The sequence below is a fragment of the Clupea harengus genome, chromosome 25, assembly GCF_900700415.2.
Source record: "Clupea harengus chromosome 25, Ch_v2.0.2, whole genome shotgun sequence".
Lineage (NCBI taxonomy): Eukaryota > Metazoa > Chordata > Actinopteri > Clupeiformes > Clupeidae > Clupea > Clupea harengus.
In genome coordinates, this window is record NC_045176.1 from 8152604 (window position 1) to 8165949 (window position 13346).

General features: G+C 43.1%; 1 protein-coding gene across 1 annotated transcript in view; it reads left to right on the forward strand.

The window, feature by feature from the left end:
* Nucleotides 1–9225, forward strand: part of slc12a7a (solute carrier family 12 member 7a) — a 20699-nt gene extending 11474 nt beyond the window's left edge. Inside the window, 12 exon segments of the mRNA XM_031562878.1 lie at nt 273–392; nt 675–779; nt 1128–1296; nt 2815–3010; nt 3461–3630; nt 4160–4291; nt 4472–4579; nt 5059–5172; nt 6078–6247; nt 6550–6564; nt 7274–7407; nt 7718–9225. Of these exon segments, the coding sequence (XP_031418738.1) occupies nt 273–392; nt 675–779; nt 1128–1296; nt 2815–3010; nt 3461–3630; nt 4160–4291; nt 4472–4579; nt 5059–5172; nt 6078–6247; nt 6550–6564; nt 7274–7407; nt 7718–7809 (1525 nt within the window). The 3' untranslated portion in view covers nt 7810–9225.
* The last annotated feature ends 4121 nt before the right edge of the window (nt 9226–13346 follow it).

A 13346-nucleotide genomic window follows, 5' to 3' on the forward strand; every position in this document is an offset into this window, starting at 1 on the left:
AATATAAGGATTTGAACTGTTGAACAAACCACTCAAACTGTATCACTGACATTCAAAATATGTATAGTAGTGATAAGACATTCCCTTTTAAATGTGTTCATTTAAAGATTTTATGATTTAATTATTCTTAAGAACCCAGTGGCAGCTCATAGCCTCATCTGCCAAAATGTCTTCCTTGTCTTGAATACAGTTAAAGGCTCTGTTTGTATTCCTATAGGACTCTGTCATTCTTGTCCTAAATACGATTAAAGGCTTTGTTTGTTTTCTTATAGGACTCTATCATTCTTGGGAATGAGCCTTTGCCTTTCCCTCATGTTCATCTCTTCTTGGTACTACGCCTTGGTAGCGATGTTGATAGCTGGATGTATCTATAAGTACATAGAATACAGAGGGTAAGATGGCTGCCTTCTGCCTCTCACATTCACACGTTTTGATTTCAACTACCATCAAGCTGCTGAATCAGGCCATATATATTGATGTCAGGCACTAGATATGCAGTGTGAAAAGCTTTCAGTTAAATTACATCTCAAGGTTAAAACCATTTTTGTCAGGCTGATGGTGTCAGGAATAAAGATAAGACCACTGTGACGACTTGTGAAATCAGTTCCAATACATTATGTACATATATCCCGTGCTTGCTTGTGCCGTGACATATAGCTGCGTCTTATTCTCAGGGCGGAGAAGGAGTGGGGTGATGGGATTCGGGGCCTGTCGCTCAATGCAGCACACTATGCCCTCGTCAAACTAGAGGAGGCTCCACCTCACACCAAAAACTGGAGGTAAGCCAGGCAGACCATGGCAAAGAGGAAAGGTGAACATATGTAGAGAGATGTTATTTTTCCACCACCCTTTCAAAGTAAATTGTATTTACACTTAGAGGAAGCCATATTCCTGTGGCTCAATAGACAATACAAAGTAACTGAGAAACACAAAACTAAAGGAAATAAACATAAAACATGGACGTATTGTTCAGATACCAATCCCCTGCTGTGGCAAAGCAGTGTCCCACCACAGACGGTTGGGTAGGGTTGAGTTGGCCTCCTTGCCCTTTTATCTCTCCACCTCTGTTCTGACATGTGCTCCCCCCACCCCACCCCACCCCACCCCACTCCACCGCCCCTCTTTAGGCCACAGCTGCTGGTGCTGCTGAAGCTGGACACAGACCTGGCGGTCAAGCACCCTCGCCTGCTCTCCTTCACCGTCCAGCTGAAGGCGGGCAAGGGCCTGACCATTGTCAGCTCAGTACTGGAGGGGTCCTACATGACCAGAGGCGCTGATGCCAAGCGCTCGGAACAGGTGAGAGTCAACGTTAGTCGACTTCATTGTGTGAGGGTCACTTTTACACGATGAACATATTCAATGATGGCACAATTATTTTGATCACCCATCCCAGTCCGGGAAGGACGCTGCAAAGAGATGCAAAGTTTGGCATATTGACCAGGTCATGGCGAGTCCAAGTGGACTAGAGCTGTGTAGAGGCCCACAATGATGGATTGCGCTGTACCGTTTTCTATCCCGCCGAGTCTGAAGCAAGGCAGCGGTGTGGTTATTTTCACCTCGCTTTTTGCTTCACCCGCATTTCACAGCTGCTCTGCAGAATCACGGCGCGCCCTCGTACAATGGCAAACAACTTTTGCAACACGCTCACACGCAGCTGAAAAACAGTTTGGCATAGTGAACGTTGCCTCCTGGTTCCCACCATGAACTTACCACGTCAAGTTCAATTGGTTTATCTGCCTGGCGGCACGGATCAATGCCTCATGCATGCGATAATTAAAGCACAGAGGTCAGATGCCAGGCAAGGGCACTCACTCGCACTGACAGTGCATTATTGAGATTGCAGTGCTGTTATGGTGACACAGCCACTGAAGATGACCTCTTAAAAGTTCAGGGCCTTTTTTAAATTGGACCGCTATAATTCATTTTGTTCATCCTGGGGCGGGTTTCCCAAAGCCTTCCTAACACTACGCCATTCATAATTTATACCTTAAGCTGTACCTTAACGTTTTGGGGTGTTTCCCAGGACATCCTTAGCTCTGTATACCTTCTGTAAGAGGTACTTTTGTAACGTTGGTCTGGACCACTCGTAGCTATACCTTAATGTTTTCGAGCCTAAAAATGTTGACTAAGATGTAAGACTACGATATGTATGAGTATGTGTATATGTGTATTACTTTTTGTGCTTCATTACATAAAAAGAAAAATATTGGTATAAATTCTTCAACCATTCATTTTTAACCCCTTCTGAATACAAATCAGTGAGTATCATCTAGCCTCCAGCCGTTCTTATTTGGGAACTTTTTTTTATTTTGACTTGCATAGTATTTCTATCATCATATTCATCTCACGCATGCTCAAACCTACGTGATTGACAATAATTAATGCTAGAGTAGTATAACCTCATATTTACGTAAGTTCACCATGTCGTAGCATGTGCCAGTAAGATAAGTTCGTTTTCCAGGGTAAATGTCTTTAGGAATGTTAAGGAATCAAAACGAACTGGTCTGACAGGGTAATTCTGATGAGTCCACAGAAGGCCTAAGGACACCTGGCTATGGGCAATGGTTTGGTATTGAATTTCACCAGCTCTTATTTCCCCAGGTCAGCAGTGTTCCAAACCTCCCGTGGTGGAACAAGATAAAGAGATAAATGAGGACATATGTGTTATATGTAGTATGTGCGCTTCTCTGCTTGTACTTTTTACCTTCATCCATGCTCCTCCTCCTAACCGTGGTCTGTTCTGATTGGCAGAATGTGAGGTCAATCATGTCCTCCATGCTCCTCCTCCTAACCGTGGTCTGTTCTGTTTTGCAGAATGTGAGGTCGGTCATGTCCTCCGAAAAGACCAAAGGCTTCTGCCACGTGGTGGTGTCCTCTAACCTGCGTGATGGCTTCTCCCATCTCATCCAGACCGCAGGGCTGGGAGGCATGAAACACAACACTGTGCTCATGGCCTGGCCCGCCAACTGGAAGCAGGAGGATGACTCCCTCTGCTGCACAAACTTCACAGGTGAGAGTGCACTGCACTAAGACTCCATGTTTATGGCCTTGATTAGACAGAAAGATGTGATCTTCATCTGAAATGGTTACTTCAATAGTAATTCAACAAGGTTATCCTTTGTTGCAGTGAATTTTGCTTTAGCGGAATGATTTCTACATAATTAGTGATAAGTTGTTAAGTGATCAGGTGTCTCACATGGTGTCTGGAGGATTTTTTTAATTATTGAGAGACCAGTTGAACAGGAGAGATGATATTCTGAAAAATTCTTGATACTAGAATCAACACCAGCTTAATCTACTCAGGTGCTAACTTTTGTGTTATGACTGTCCCCGCTAAGCAAGTCAAAGCATTTTCTCAAAACTAAAAATTCCTACATAAAGAAGAACAATACGTCTGTGTACTTGAATGGAAACACAGTCATGAACTCGCTATTCTAATCAATCTTCCCTCACCCCATAGAGACAGTGCGTGAGACCACAGCAGCTCACCAGTGTTTACTGGTGGCCAAGAATATCGACCATTTTCCTGCCAACAATGAGCGCTTAGATGGAGGCACTATTGATGTGTGGTGGATTGTCCATGATGGAGGCCTCCTCATGCTCCTGCCCTTCCTGCTCCGCCAACATAAAGTATGAACAAGGCCCCCACCTCACTCACTCTCTCACTCTCTCACTCACTCTCTCTCACTCACTCACTCACTCTCTCTCTCTCACTCACTCACTCACTCACTCTCTCACTCACTCACTCACTCTCTCACTCACTCACTCACTCACTCTCTCTCACTCACTCACTCACTCACTCACTCACTCACTCTCTCACTCACTCACTCACACTCTCTTTCTCTCTCACTCACTCACTCACTCTTTCTCTCTCACCCACTCACTCACTCGCTCATACTAACTGACTCACTCACACTACATTTACATTTAGTCATTTAGCAGACGCTTTTGTCCAAAGCGTCGTACAAGGGCGAGAACAGTCAAGCTAAGCCCCACACACTGTCTCACTCCAACTGACTGACTCTCACAAAATAGCTCACTCACACTGACTCTCTGACTGACTGTGTTTATACAATCTCATTTTTCCCAACCCCCTTTCCTTTTTAGCTTTTAAAAATAGTTTTCAACCACTGAGAACACCTCACTGTCTGTATTTCAGGTCTGGAGGAAATGTAAAATGCGTATCTTCACAGTCGCACAATTGGATGACAACAGCATCCAGATGAAAAAGGACTTGCAGAAATTCATGTACCATTTACGCTTAAATGCTGAGGTGGAGGTGGTGGAGATGGTAAGTTTCATGACATGACTTGACTCAACATGTTTGGTGGGAACACTTACCATTTAATTAGCATTTACTTGTGTGATACTGTATATATCATAAGAAGACTTAGACTTCCGATGAAGTGAACATTATAACTTGACTTAGATATTTGGTGCATTGACTTTCACTCTGTTTTCTTGTATGAAGCACGCGAGCGACATCTCTGCCTTCACCTATGAGAAGACCCTGGTGATGGAACAGCGCTCTCAGATGCTCAAACAGATGCAGCTCTCAAGGACAGAGAGGGAAAGAGAGGTACTGTTCCTACAAAACCTGCAAAAAAAACAGCCTGTGCAGGTTTGAGCATAGCATTGTGTAGCCTACTTGAGTACATTGTTTCAGTGTTTCACAAGTATTTTACAGTGGTGTGAAGTTCAAGTTCAGAGGACATTGCCATGCTTTTGCTCCAGAACTGTGCTAACTGAATTACAGTAACTCATTAACCACGTTAGGTTACAGCAACTGGTTGTTCCTCTTTTTGCCATGTTCAGTCCAGGTGCAAACAAAATAGGGGAAATTCTGTAATCTATCGCTGGAGTGTTGCGCTCTGATAAAGTAGGTGAAATTCTGTAATCTAACGCTGGCGTGTTCAGCCCTGCTGCAGATATGCTTATAATACCCTTGGGTCTTCATTGCTGTGGTGTTGTGGATGAGCAGTTAGTCAGTGATGTGTGGCCTCTCTCACCCTGCTGCCCACTCCCTGTGGGGATTGTGTGCCTTGGACGTCTCTCCAGATTCAGAGCATCACAGACACCTCACGCAATTCCATCAAAAGGAAGAAGCCAGTCACAGAAACTCCTTCCACAAACACCTTGCAGGTTCCAGTCGAGCCCGCAGTTGAGAATAAGGTAGTTTTGTGGTGTTCTGTGGATATTCTGTAGCCACCACCGCCCCGGCCATGGCTTGTCTCCATCCTCTATCTTCTCCCACCTGTTCATCCTTCGATTCATCCGTCTCTCCATCCATCCATCCATCCATCCATCTATCCGTTCCATCCATCCCCTTCAGCAGCTATCCACTCCCCATGCTATGCTCTGCTATAAAGCTAATGTTCTATGCTATCATAGTAACAGCAACACTTTCACATGACACTGTTACAGACATGGTAGAAGTATAAACAATTTGGGATGCCGGTTAATCAGCACCAGGCCTATCCAGGCACGTGATATGACCTGCCTGTTATGACAAGATCCAAAGAGTCAGGTTGCAGAGTTAAATTTCAATTCCTACTAGGGAGACATACATGGTTGGTTTTTGAGTATGCAGGGTAACTGTGACAGTTAAACAAATATTATTTTCTTCCGTTATTCATATCCATAAAGACTATTTATTCAATTATATACCACTTTTTTTTCTGCTCAAATCACTTTATTGAAGAAGTACAAACCACCATACCAAATTTCCACATTTACCAGGTCAAAGTGGTGAGGTCATGCCTGTACCTGGGGTATGAGTGTGTCAGACCTGCACCCTTGGCCTCTACTTGCACTATAGCATTAACCAAAAAAGTCTAATTATGAGTTTTGAAACCACACAGTTCACACAGAAAATGTGTTTATTTATGTTTAAACACAAAATGTGATGAAATTACATTTCAGCTTTATAGCCATATATAGGCTATACGCATCTATTAATCGAAAAAACATTTAAAACTGAATACAGCGTAGGTGCTGTGTACATGCGTTAGCGCTGGCCCTGCTCTAATGCCTTGCCTGACATGGCGATGCACCTCACTGTTTTTGTTTTCACACAGGCTCAACTGATCCATGACAGGAACACAAAGGCCCACGCCTCCCTGAATGACAAGGCGACCACCAGCCCCGACCGGGTCCACATGACCTGGACCAAGGAGAAGCTTGTGGCTGAGAGGAACCGCAATCGTGAAGCCAGCATGGGCGTGCGCGACATCTTCAACATGAAACCGTAAGCAGCGCCCTCTAGTGTACACAGTGTTTTATTAACAGAGGCACTTAGATCCTTAAATCTTTCACTGAGCAATTGGAAATGCTTGAGGACACTTACGTTATGGCACACATTTCACTGAAACTCAATAATAATAATAATAATAATAATACTTTAATTTTATATAGCACTTTTGAAGGTACTCAAAGACGATTTACATAGGGCGAAGACAAAAACAAATCAATAACAGATCAGTAGAAATGTTTCTTAGTTTAACTAATGAGTAACCAAGTGTTCGTGTGTTTTTTGTTTCCCCCCTCTAGAGAATGGGAGAGTCTGTAAGTCAAGTTTCCCTTTGTATGTGTGCATGTTGGGAAGCTATGGGCTGTGTGACTGGGTCAGACCAATCAGTTTGTGCATGGTATGCATATGAATGTACATCGTTTGCATGTTTGTTTGACGTAAGCAGCTGAGAGTTTATAGGCCTGAAATGTATCAGGGTGTTATAGGAAATGATTAGTTATACTAGTAGCTCATTTGTACAGTACATACTTTGCTGCTGTTTCATTTGTTATTGTGTGTTTCAGTGAATAGGGGAAGAAAAGTGATGGTTAATCATGCACAGTTTGCTCAGTATGGTTCTTTTCATATTGATTTCTCATCATTGACTTAATTCCTGATAAGCATGTGGTTGTTTTCCAAACCCCTCATTTGTCTACTTAGTAATTACTCCTCATGGCACGCAGAGACATATCAATTCGGTGCCTGCAGTGTCTGACTATAGTGTTGATTGCAGCTTTTTTTTACCCAGTGAGAGCCTTGTTTCTGCCTCTCACAGATCGCAAGGAATTGAATTGATGTCTTCCTTCCAAAACCTGCTGGCACTATACACTGCTGCAGGGTGGTGCAGTCTTCCTGTTTAGCCACAGGATTCATGACAGCACACAGTTTTTCACTGAGCGTCTGTGTTCACCCATGCCAGAGTAATGCAAAATATTTAACCAACACCTTTCCTGCTGTTGGGTACCGACACTGTGTCTCTCTTAGGAATCAGTCCAATGTCCGCAGAATGCACACGGCAGTCAAACTGAATGAGGTAGTGGTCAGCAAATCTCAAGGGTCCCAACTGGTGCTGCTCAACATGCCGGGTCCACCGAAGAATATGGGGGGCAATGAGCACTGTATCCTTTCACTTCCTTGGAACAAACACATTTGTGAATGAGTCTCAAATGTAGCAGGCAAATGCAAAAAAGGACGGGATTATTAAATCAGTAAAAATGTTCATTCTGACTGCATATTTATATTCATATTTATTTGTTGAGCTGCATAGTTTATTTAGCAGCCTGTCATAGATACACTTCTCTATCCCTACTTTGTTTGCATTCGTGAGCTATCTCCAGAGAGTTTACAAAAATGTTCTCCAGTACTAAAAAAACTGCTTATCTCCAGCATCATTGCATTGGCCATCCATCCTTGACCGTCCTCTCTCAGACATGGAGTTCCTGGAGGTGCTGATGGAGGGACTGGACCGGGTGCTGCTGGTCCGCGGCGGGGGCAGAGAGGTCGTCACCATCTACTCTTAGCACCAGGCCAGGCTTCAGGCAGGAGGGGGTGGAAGGGGCCACCGTCTGGCAGAGGAGCTCACTTTCCCACTGGGGTCCCCAGACTACTGGGTACAGCCTCAGACAAAGCAGCCTCAGCCAGTGGGGGAGAGGAAGGAAGAAGAGACAGAGGAGGAGGAGGAGGAGAGGAGGAGGAGGAGGAGGAGGCGGAGAAGGAGGAGAAGAGGAGAGGAGAGGGTGGGAGGACAGTGGGACTAACCTACCAGCACTGGAGGACTGATGAGGGAGGGGGACCTGTCTCCCCAGATGTCCCGCACACACACACACACCATGAGCAGGAGGGAACACGGGCCTCTGGTTTACCCCTCTAGTGTAACACCATGTGTTGCCCTCAGTTCAGGTTGGGTATGTATGCATTGTTTCGGTGACGAGGAAGACGCCATTTATGTATTAAAGTAGGAATTTTGTAAATGATAGAACAATCTCCTAATGTAGCACTGGTGCATTATTGAGACTGGATGCATGTTCATGGACGCTAAACTGTGTGAGATGAGGTGTTTTCAAACACAATGTGGTCTCTAACTTGGCAAGAGCTACAGGGGACTTTATAGGCCGTTATTTTCATTTATTTAGCGAATAATCTCCACAGTTAAGTCGTAAGCCAAGTATGTAGAGTTGAGATTTAACAAATTAACTTCTGTGCACATCATGATTAGAGTGAAACCAATCATCAGTTTGATACTGAATATGGTCGTTTAGAATTTATTGCACAATGTATACTAGAAACATTTACTGGCTTACATGCTTCTCCAGTCTTTCCTATTTATACTCACTGGAGCCCATTTCAAGCCTGTGAATGAAATTTCACACTTTGAGGCAGTTTTCTTAACGGTACATTTCACTGTCATTAACTGGAAACAGATGTGTATGCAGGTGGCTGTTAGTTATTTTGTTTCCATATCACATGTTGTGGGACTGAAATACAACGTCAGTACTTTTGTTTGCTTACAGATTGCCATGTGACGTTTGCGCCCTATTTGTTTTGGCTGGTTGTAGTTGCATTCGAGTGTGGAACTGCCTGTCTAAATCGTATGGGTGTTGTTCTTATTTGAAAGTACACTTTCATTTCAGTATTTATATTCAAGCAGATTGAGATTCAAAACATTGTATTTAAAACCTTGTCTCGTTAGTGTATTGATTGTCAAGTAATTGTCAAGTAAAAAGTAATGTAAGGGTCTGTAGATGGTATCAGAGGGTTTAGCCAAATGTAAGGTTAGCGCTAGCTCTCTTGCACAGGAAAGTGATGAAATCAAGACCAAGTTTTTGTTGTAATTGAATATAACAATTAGATGTGTGCACTAATGTGCACACACACACACACACACACACACACACACACGCACGCACGCACGCACGCACGCACGCACGCACGCACACACGCACGCACCACACACACACACACACACACACACACACACACACACACTTACACACAAACAACCACACTCTATTTGCACTGCCTGATTCTGCACATCCACTTACACTGTGATGTAATTTACGTGCTGAGCTTCACTATGTTGCATAGTGTAGGACTGGTGTACATTCCACTCTAATCTGTTCCCTTGTGATGTTATGTGACTCCATGTGTGCCAAATGATATTGGAGAAAAGCAAATGTTTTATGATTGTTGTATGTCTGTCACGTATAAGTGACTTGTAGGTTCATGTTGAGATTCTCTCTATGGTAACGTCTCCCCGGAGGATCACAAATAGCTGAAATAGTTCATTATAACTCTATGGTCCACTTGTGCTGATATCTGTATGGAAGACTTGGACTGACTGGGACTGATGGAAGTGGCAATGTGATAACGGTATATCTGTTGTTAAACAGAAATTTCACAGACACTGTATTTTTGCTTGTTTTTCTGTGCTTTTTAAGTCTTGTGTTGAATCTACACAAATGCATATTTCTTACCACTCTAGCATCTTGTGATGTAATAATTATTGTAAAATAAATTGCAAACCTTCAACCTGTTTATTTGTAGTGCCTTTTAAGTCATGATTTCATAGATCTTCAGCAGGCTGTATAATAACATGAACTTGCCATCTGAAAACTCACAAAGTGGTGACATTTTCTATCTAACACACAAATCTCCCAAAGAAGGTCATCCCTAAACAGACTATTACTTAGTAAGCCAGCACAGTTCTGGAGCTAAATGTTTTGCAGTCTTTTCACATAGCATACAAAGGATACAGAGTTTACTGCATAATGTAGGATTCACATGGCTGTGAAAACATGGGAATCGGTTTGGAATATTTATTCTTGGTATATAGCTAATAAGATAAGATAAACAAGGCTCCAGCACTTTTTGCGATGTGATCACTCTTGACAAAACCAAAAATCCATGACATAAACACTTTCTTCTGCTACATCAAACATCTATTCAAACATAGTATTGTCATTTTCCACCAATACCTGTTGAATACCACGCTCAATTTCTCAAACATTTTATCTGGAGCTCTCAGAAGCAGGCAGATCAGATTTCACATGAGTGTCTATTTTCAGTCCCCCCCCCCCATCCTGGCATTCCCCATCATGTGCCTGGTAATCACTGGTTACAACAGCTCTCTGATTCTACATTTGTCCCCTTGCAGATAAGCACAGAGGGCCTCTGTTCTGCGTCACTTTGCGGTGGGACTGTGAACTGCTGCGGTTCCTTTTAGGTTTGCGTCTCTCAGTACTTCTGTCTCAGGCTCGCTGCCAGTCCTGATGTTAGAGCGGGCTGCACGTGAGCACTATGCTCCCAGTCGTTTCCAGTTTTTGCTTCCCTTTTTACCAGTTGACCTAAATCATTAACATCATGACCCGATCTCATTAGAGGAATTACGAAGGGATATTAGTCAGATTCAATATTTTTCACAATTCTCTTGCATGTATTTGACAACACAATGGTAAATGATGTCACTTTAAAACTCTCATCAAGCAAGAGGAAATGTAGCAATACTACGCGACGATAATGGCACATGAAACATTTTCATGATTGTTGTTTGTAAACAATGCTGCCCCATTCCGTGCCTCTAACTAACAACATGTCCATATTAGTGACTATTTATCTGGGTCATGCATTTCAGTGGTGGTAGCTGTGGGTCATGAGGTTTGGGTGTGGATGATGAAGAGTGAGTTTGAAGGGGACATGGACCTTGTTCCATTTTGTCCAATGTCCAAATTGGCAAGCAGCACCTCCATCATGTTCTGTACAGGAACAAAATGGTGCAATTAGGCTAACGGGCCTGAGCGGAATGCTTTTTCATTTGAGATTGAAGCAAGTACACTGTTCTTTTTTAAGCAAAACAAGCCAAATATCAAATATCAGAAGCCAGTTCTCCTTTCCTCGAAGGCCACAGCTGTTGAGAACAGACTGAGTGAAGGCAGATTCAATGGAACTCCATACCAGCCTGAAAAGAGTGAGATTGCAACTGAGATTGCTTCTCTGTACCTATTCCCTGATTCAAAGAGCATTTTGAGCACTCAACCTTCAATTTGTGAATCTCAAAAACTCAGTTCTGTTAGCTACCATGTAGCCAGGGATTTAATTATTGGGATAAGTAATGTGGGGGGGGGGGGGGGGGGGGTCTGTGGTTTCAGGGTTGACAAGGGTGCATATGCGCATCAGCAACAGTGACAGGCAAAATATTTTTTGCAGACTGTAAGACTTCTTGCCTTGACAACCCTCTGCTCTGAATGTGTCAACCTTTCTGTAAGTGTCCTCTCCTGTGTATTAGTATCACATATAGGAATGGTGGTGTTAGGCTACCACTAAAGGACAGAATATTAATACGAAAGAATTCATCTGAAAGGACTTTTGGTCTAGGGCCTTTTAAATAACTACATTAAAAGGGAATTAAGTTACATTCTTCAATATGAAACTACACACAGGAATAATTAATGATTTTGTAGCTAGGAAATTATCAAACTACCTTGCATTATCCATGCTGTCCAGGGGCAGAAATCCCCCCAAATTTACATCCAATCAGGAAACAAATTGAAGTCTCCGTGTAAGTCTCTAACCTATTTTTCTCCCTAACTTGCCATCCATCAGACTCTCTCATTTGACTGTCAACGAGAGGGTTGATCTGCAAGGTGGCTTTAGGGTAAATCCATTGACAGTACGCAAGTTTTATACTCTACATCGCAGCAAATAATCGAGTTAAAATAGAAAATAATAGAGTTATTATACATAATTGACAGGAGTGAAAAGTCATCGTCAGTGAGTGTTTTAGTCATTGTTTGAATTTTTAAGATCAAGAAGTGTTAAATATATATACATTGTGGAACATGGATGTGGTGAGGTTGAGCGCACTTTCGGAGCGGATGTGTCCCGGCCCTGGCCCAATTCCACCCCTTCATGTAGCCATGTCACCTTGAAGCTGTTGTTTCAAGCTTCACTTCATGGTCAAAGGAGTCTAAGTCTGACTCCACAGTGTTCAACTTCCTGTGTCTATGCGTCCTTTCACCAGTTTGAAAAACAAATCTTGAGAGGACCTGTCACTCGCTAAAACCATTCATTTTTTACTTGTTGCCATTGAACTCAAAGTTGCTTTATTATGGGTGTCTGAAAAGAAGTCAAAAAGCTCTTCTTTGCCCATCAGTCAGACGGAGCTGTGCCCCTCCCCCAGGGGCTTTGATCACCTGACGGTGGGGCAGAACAATTTGTGTGGCTGTCGACTCAGACGGGCTGTGGCGCCCCATACATTAAACACGGTGTCATAATCCTGGCGCTGCCATGAAAGGGGAAATTCTTTCTTAACCCTGATGTCACAATCTCAAAGGGAAGGAGACAAGGGCCTTTTGAAACGTTACGTGGTTTTCACGTGAGAGGGAGTGATGAGAGGCACTCACAGTGACACGTCTGTGTGTGTGTGCATGTGTATGTGTGTGTGTGTGTGTGTGTGTGTGTGTGTGTGTGTGTGTGTGTGTGTGCATGTGTGTGTGTGTATGTGCATGTGTGTGTGCATGTGTGTGTGCAAGTGTGTGTGCAAGTGTGTGTGTGTGTGTGTGTGTGTGTGTGTGTGTGTGTGTGTGTGTGTGTGCGTGTGTGTGTGTGTGTGTGCAAGTGTGTGTGTATGGGTCTGGCATTCCAGTTGCAATCTTGATGGCTTTAACAATAATGACGGTGCTTAATTACAACACTGGTATGACAAGCATGCTATCTAATGTGGTCATAATACACCAGAGGCCTTTCATTCATGTACTGCGCCATCTTTAATTTAAAGTAATTACACCTTCATGATAAAGTGTCAAGATTTTGTTGGTGGATGTTCTCATCACACAAGGACTTCATATACCAAGATTACATACACATATGATGGGACTTAACTCATATTTCTGTTGTCTTTTCATGATGTCCTTGAGGTCTTGCTTTAGGAGCTATTACTTGTAAAGGGTTAAGACACCATTCAGATGTCATTTCTGTAACTTTATTTCCTCTATGGTAATGTGTGCCTTGTGCTTCACAAGGAGTACATGTTACATATGCATACACCATGCAGTAAAACAAG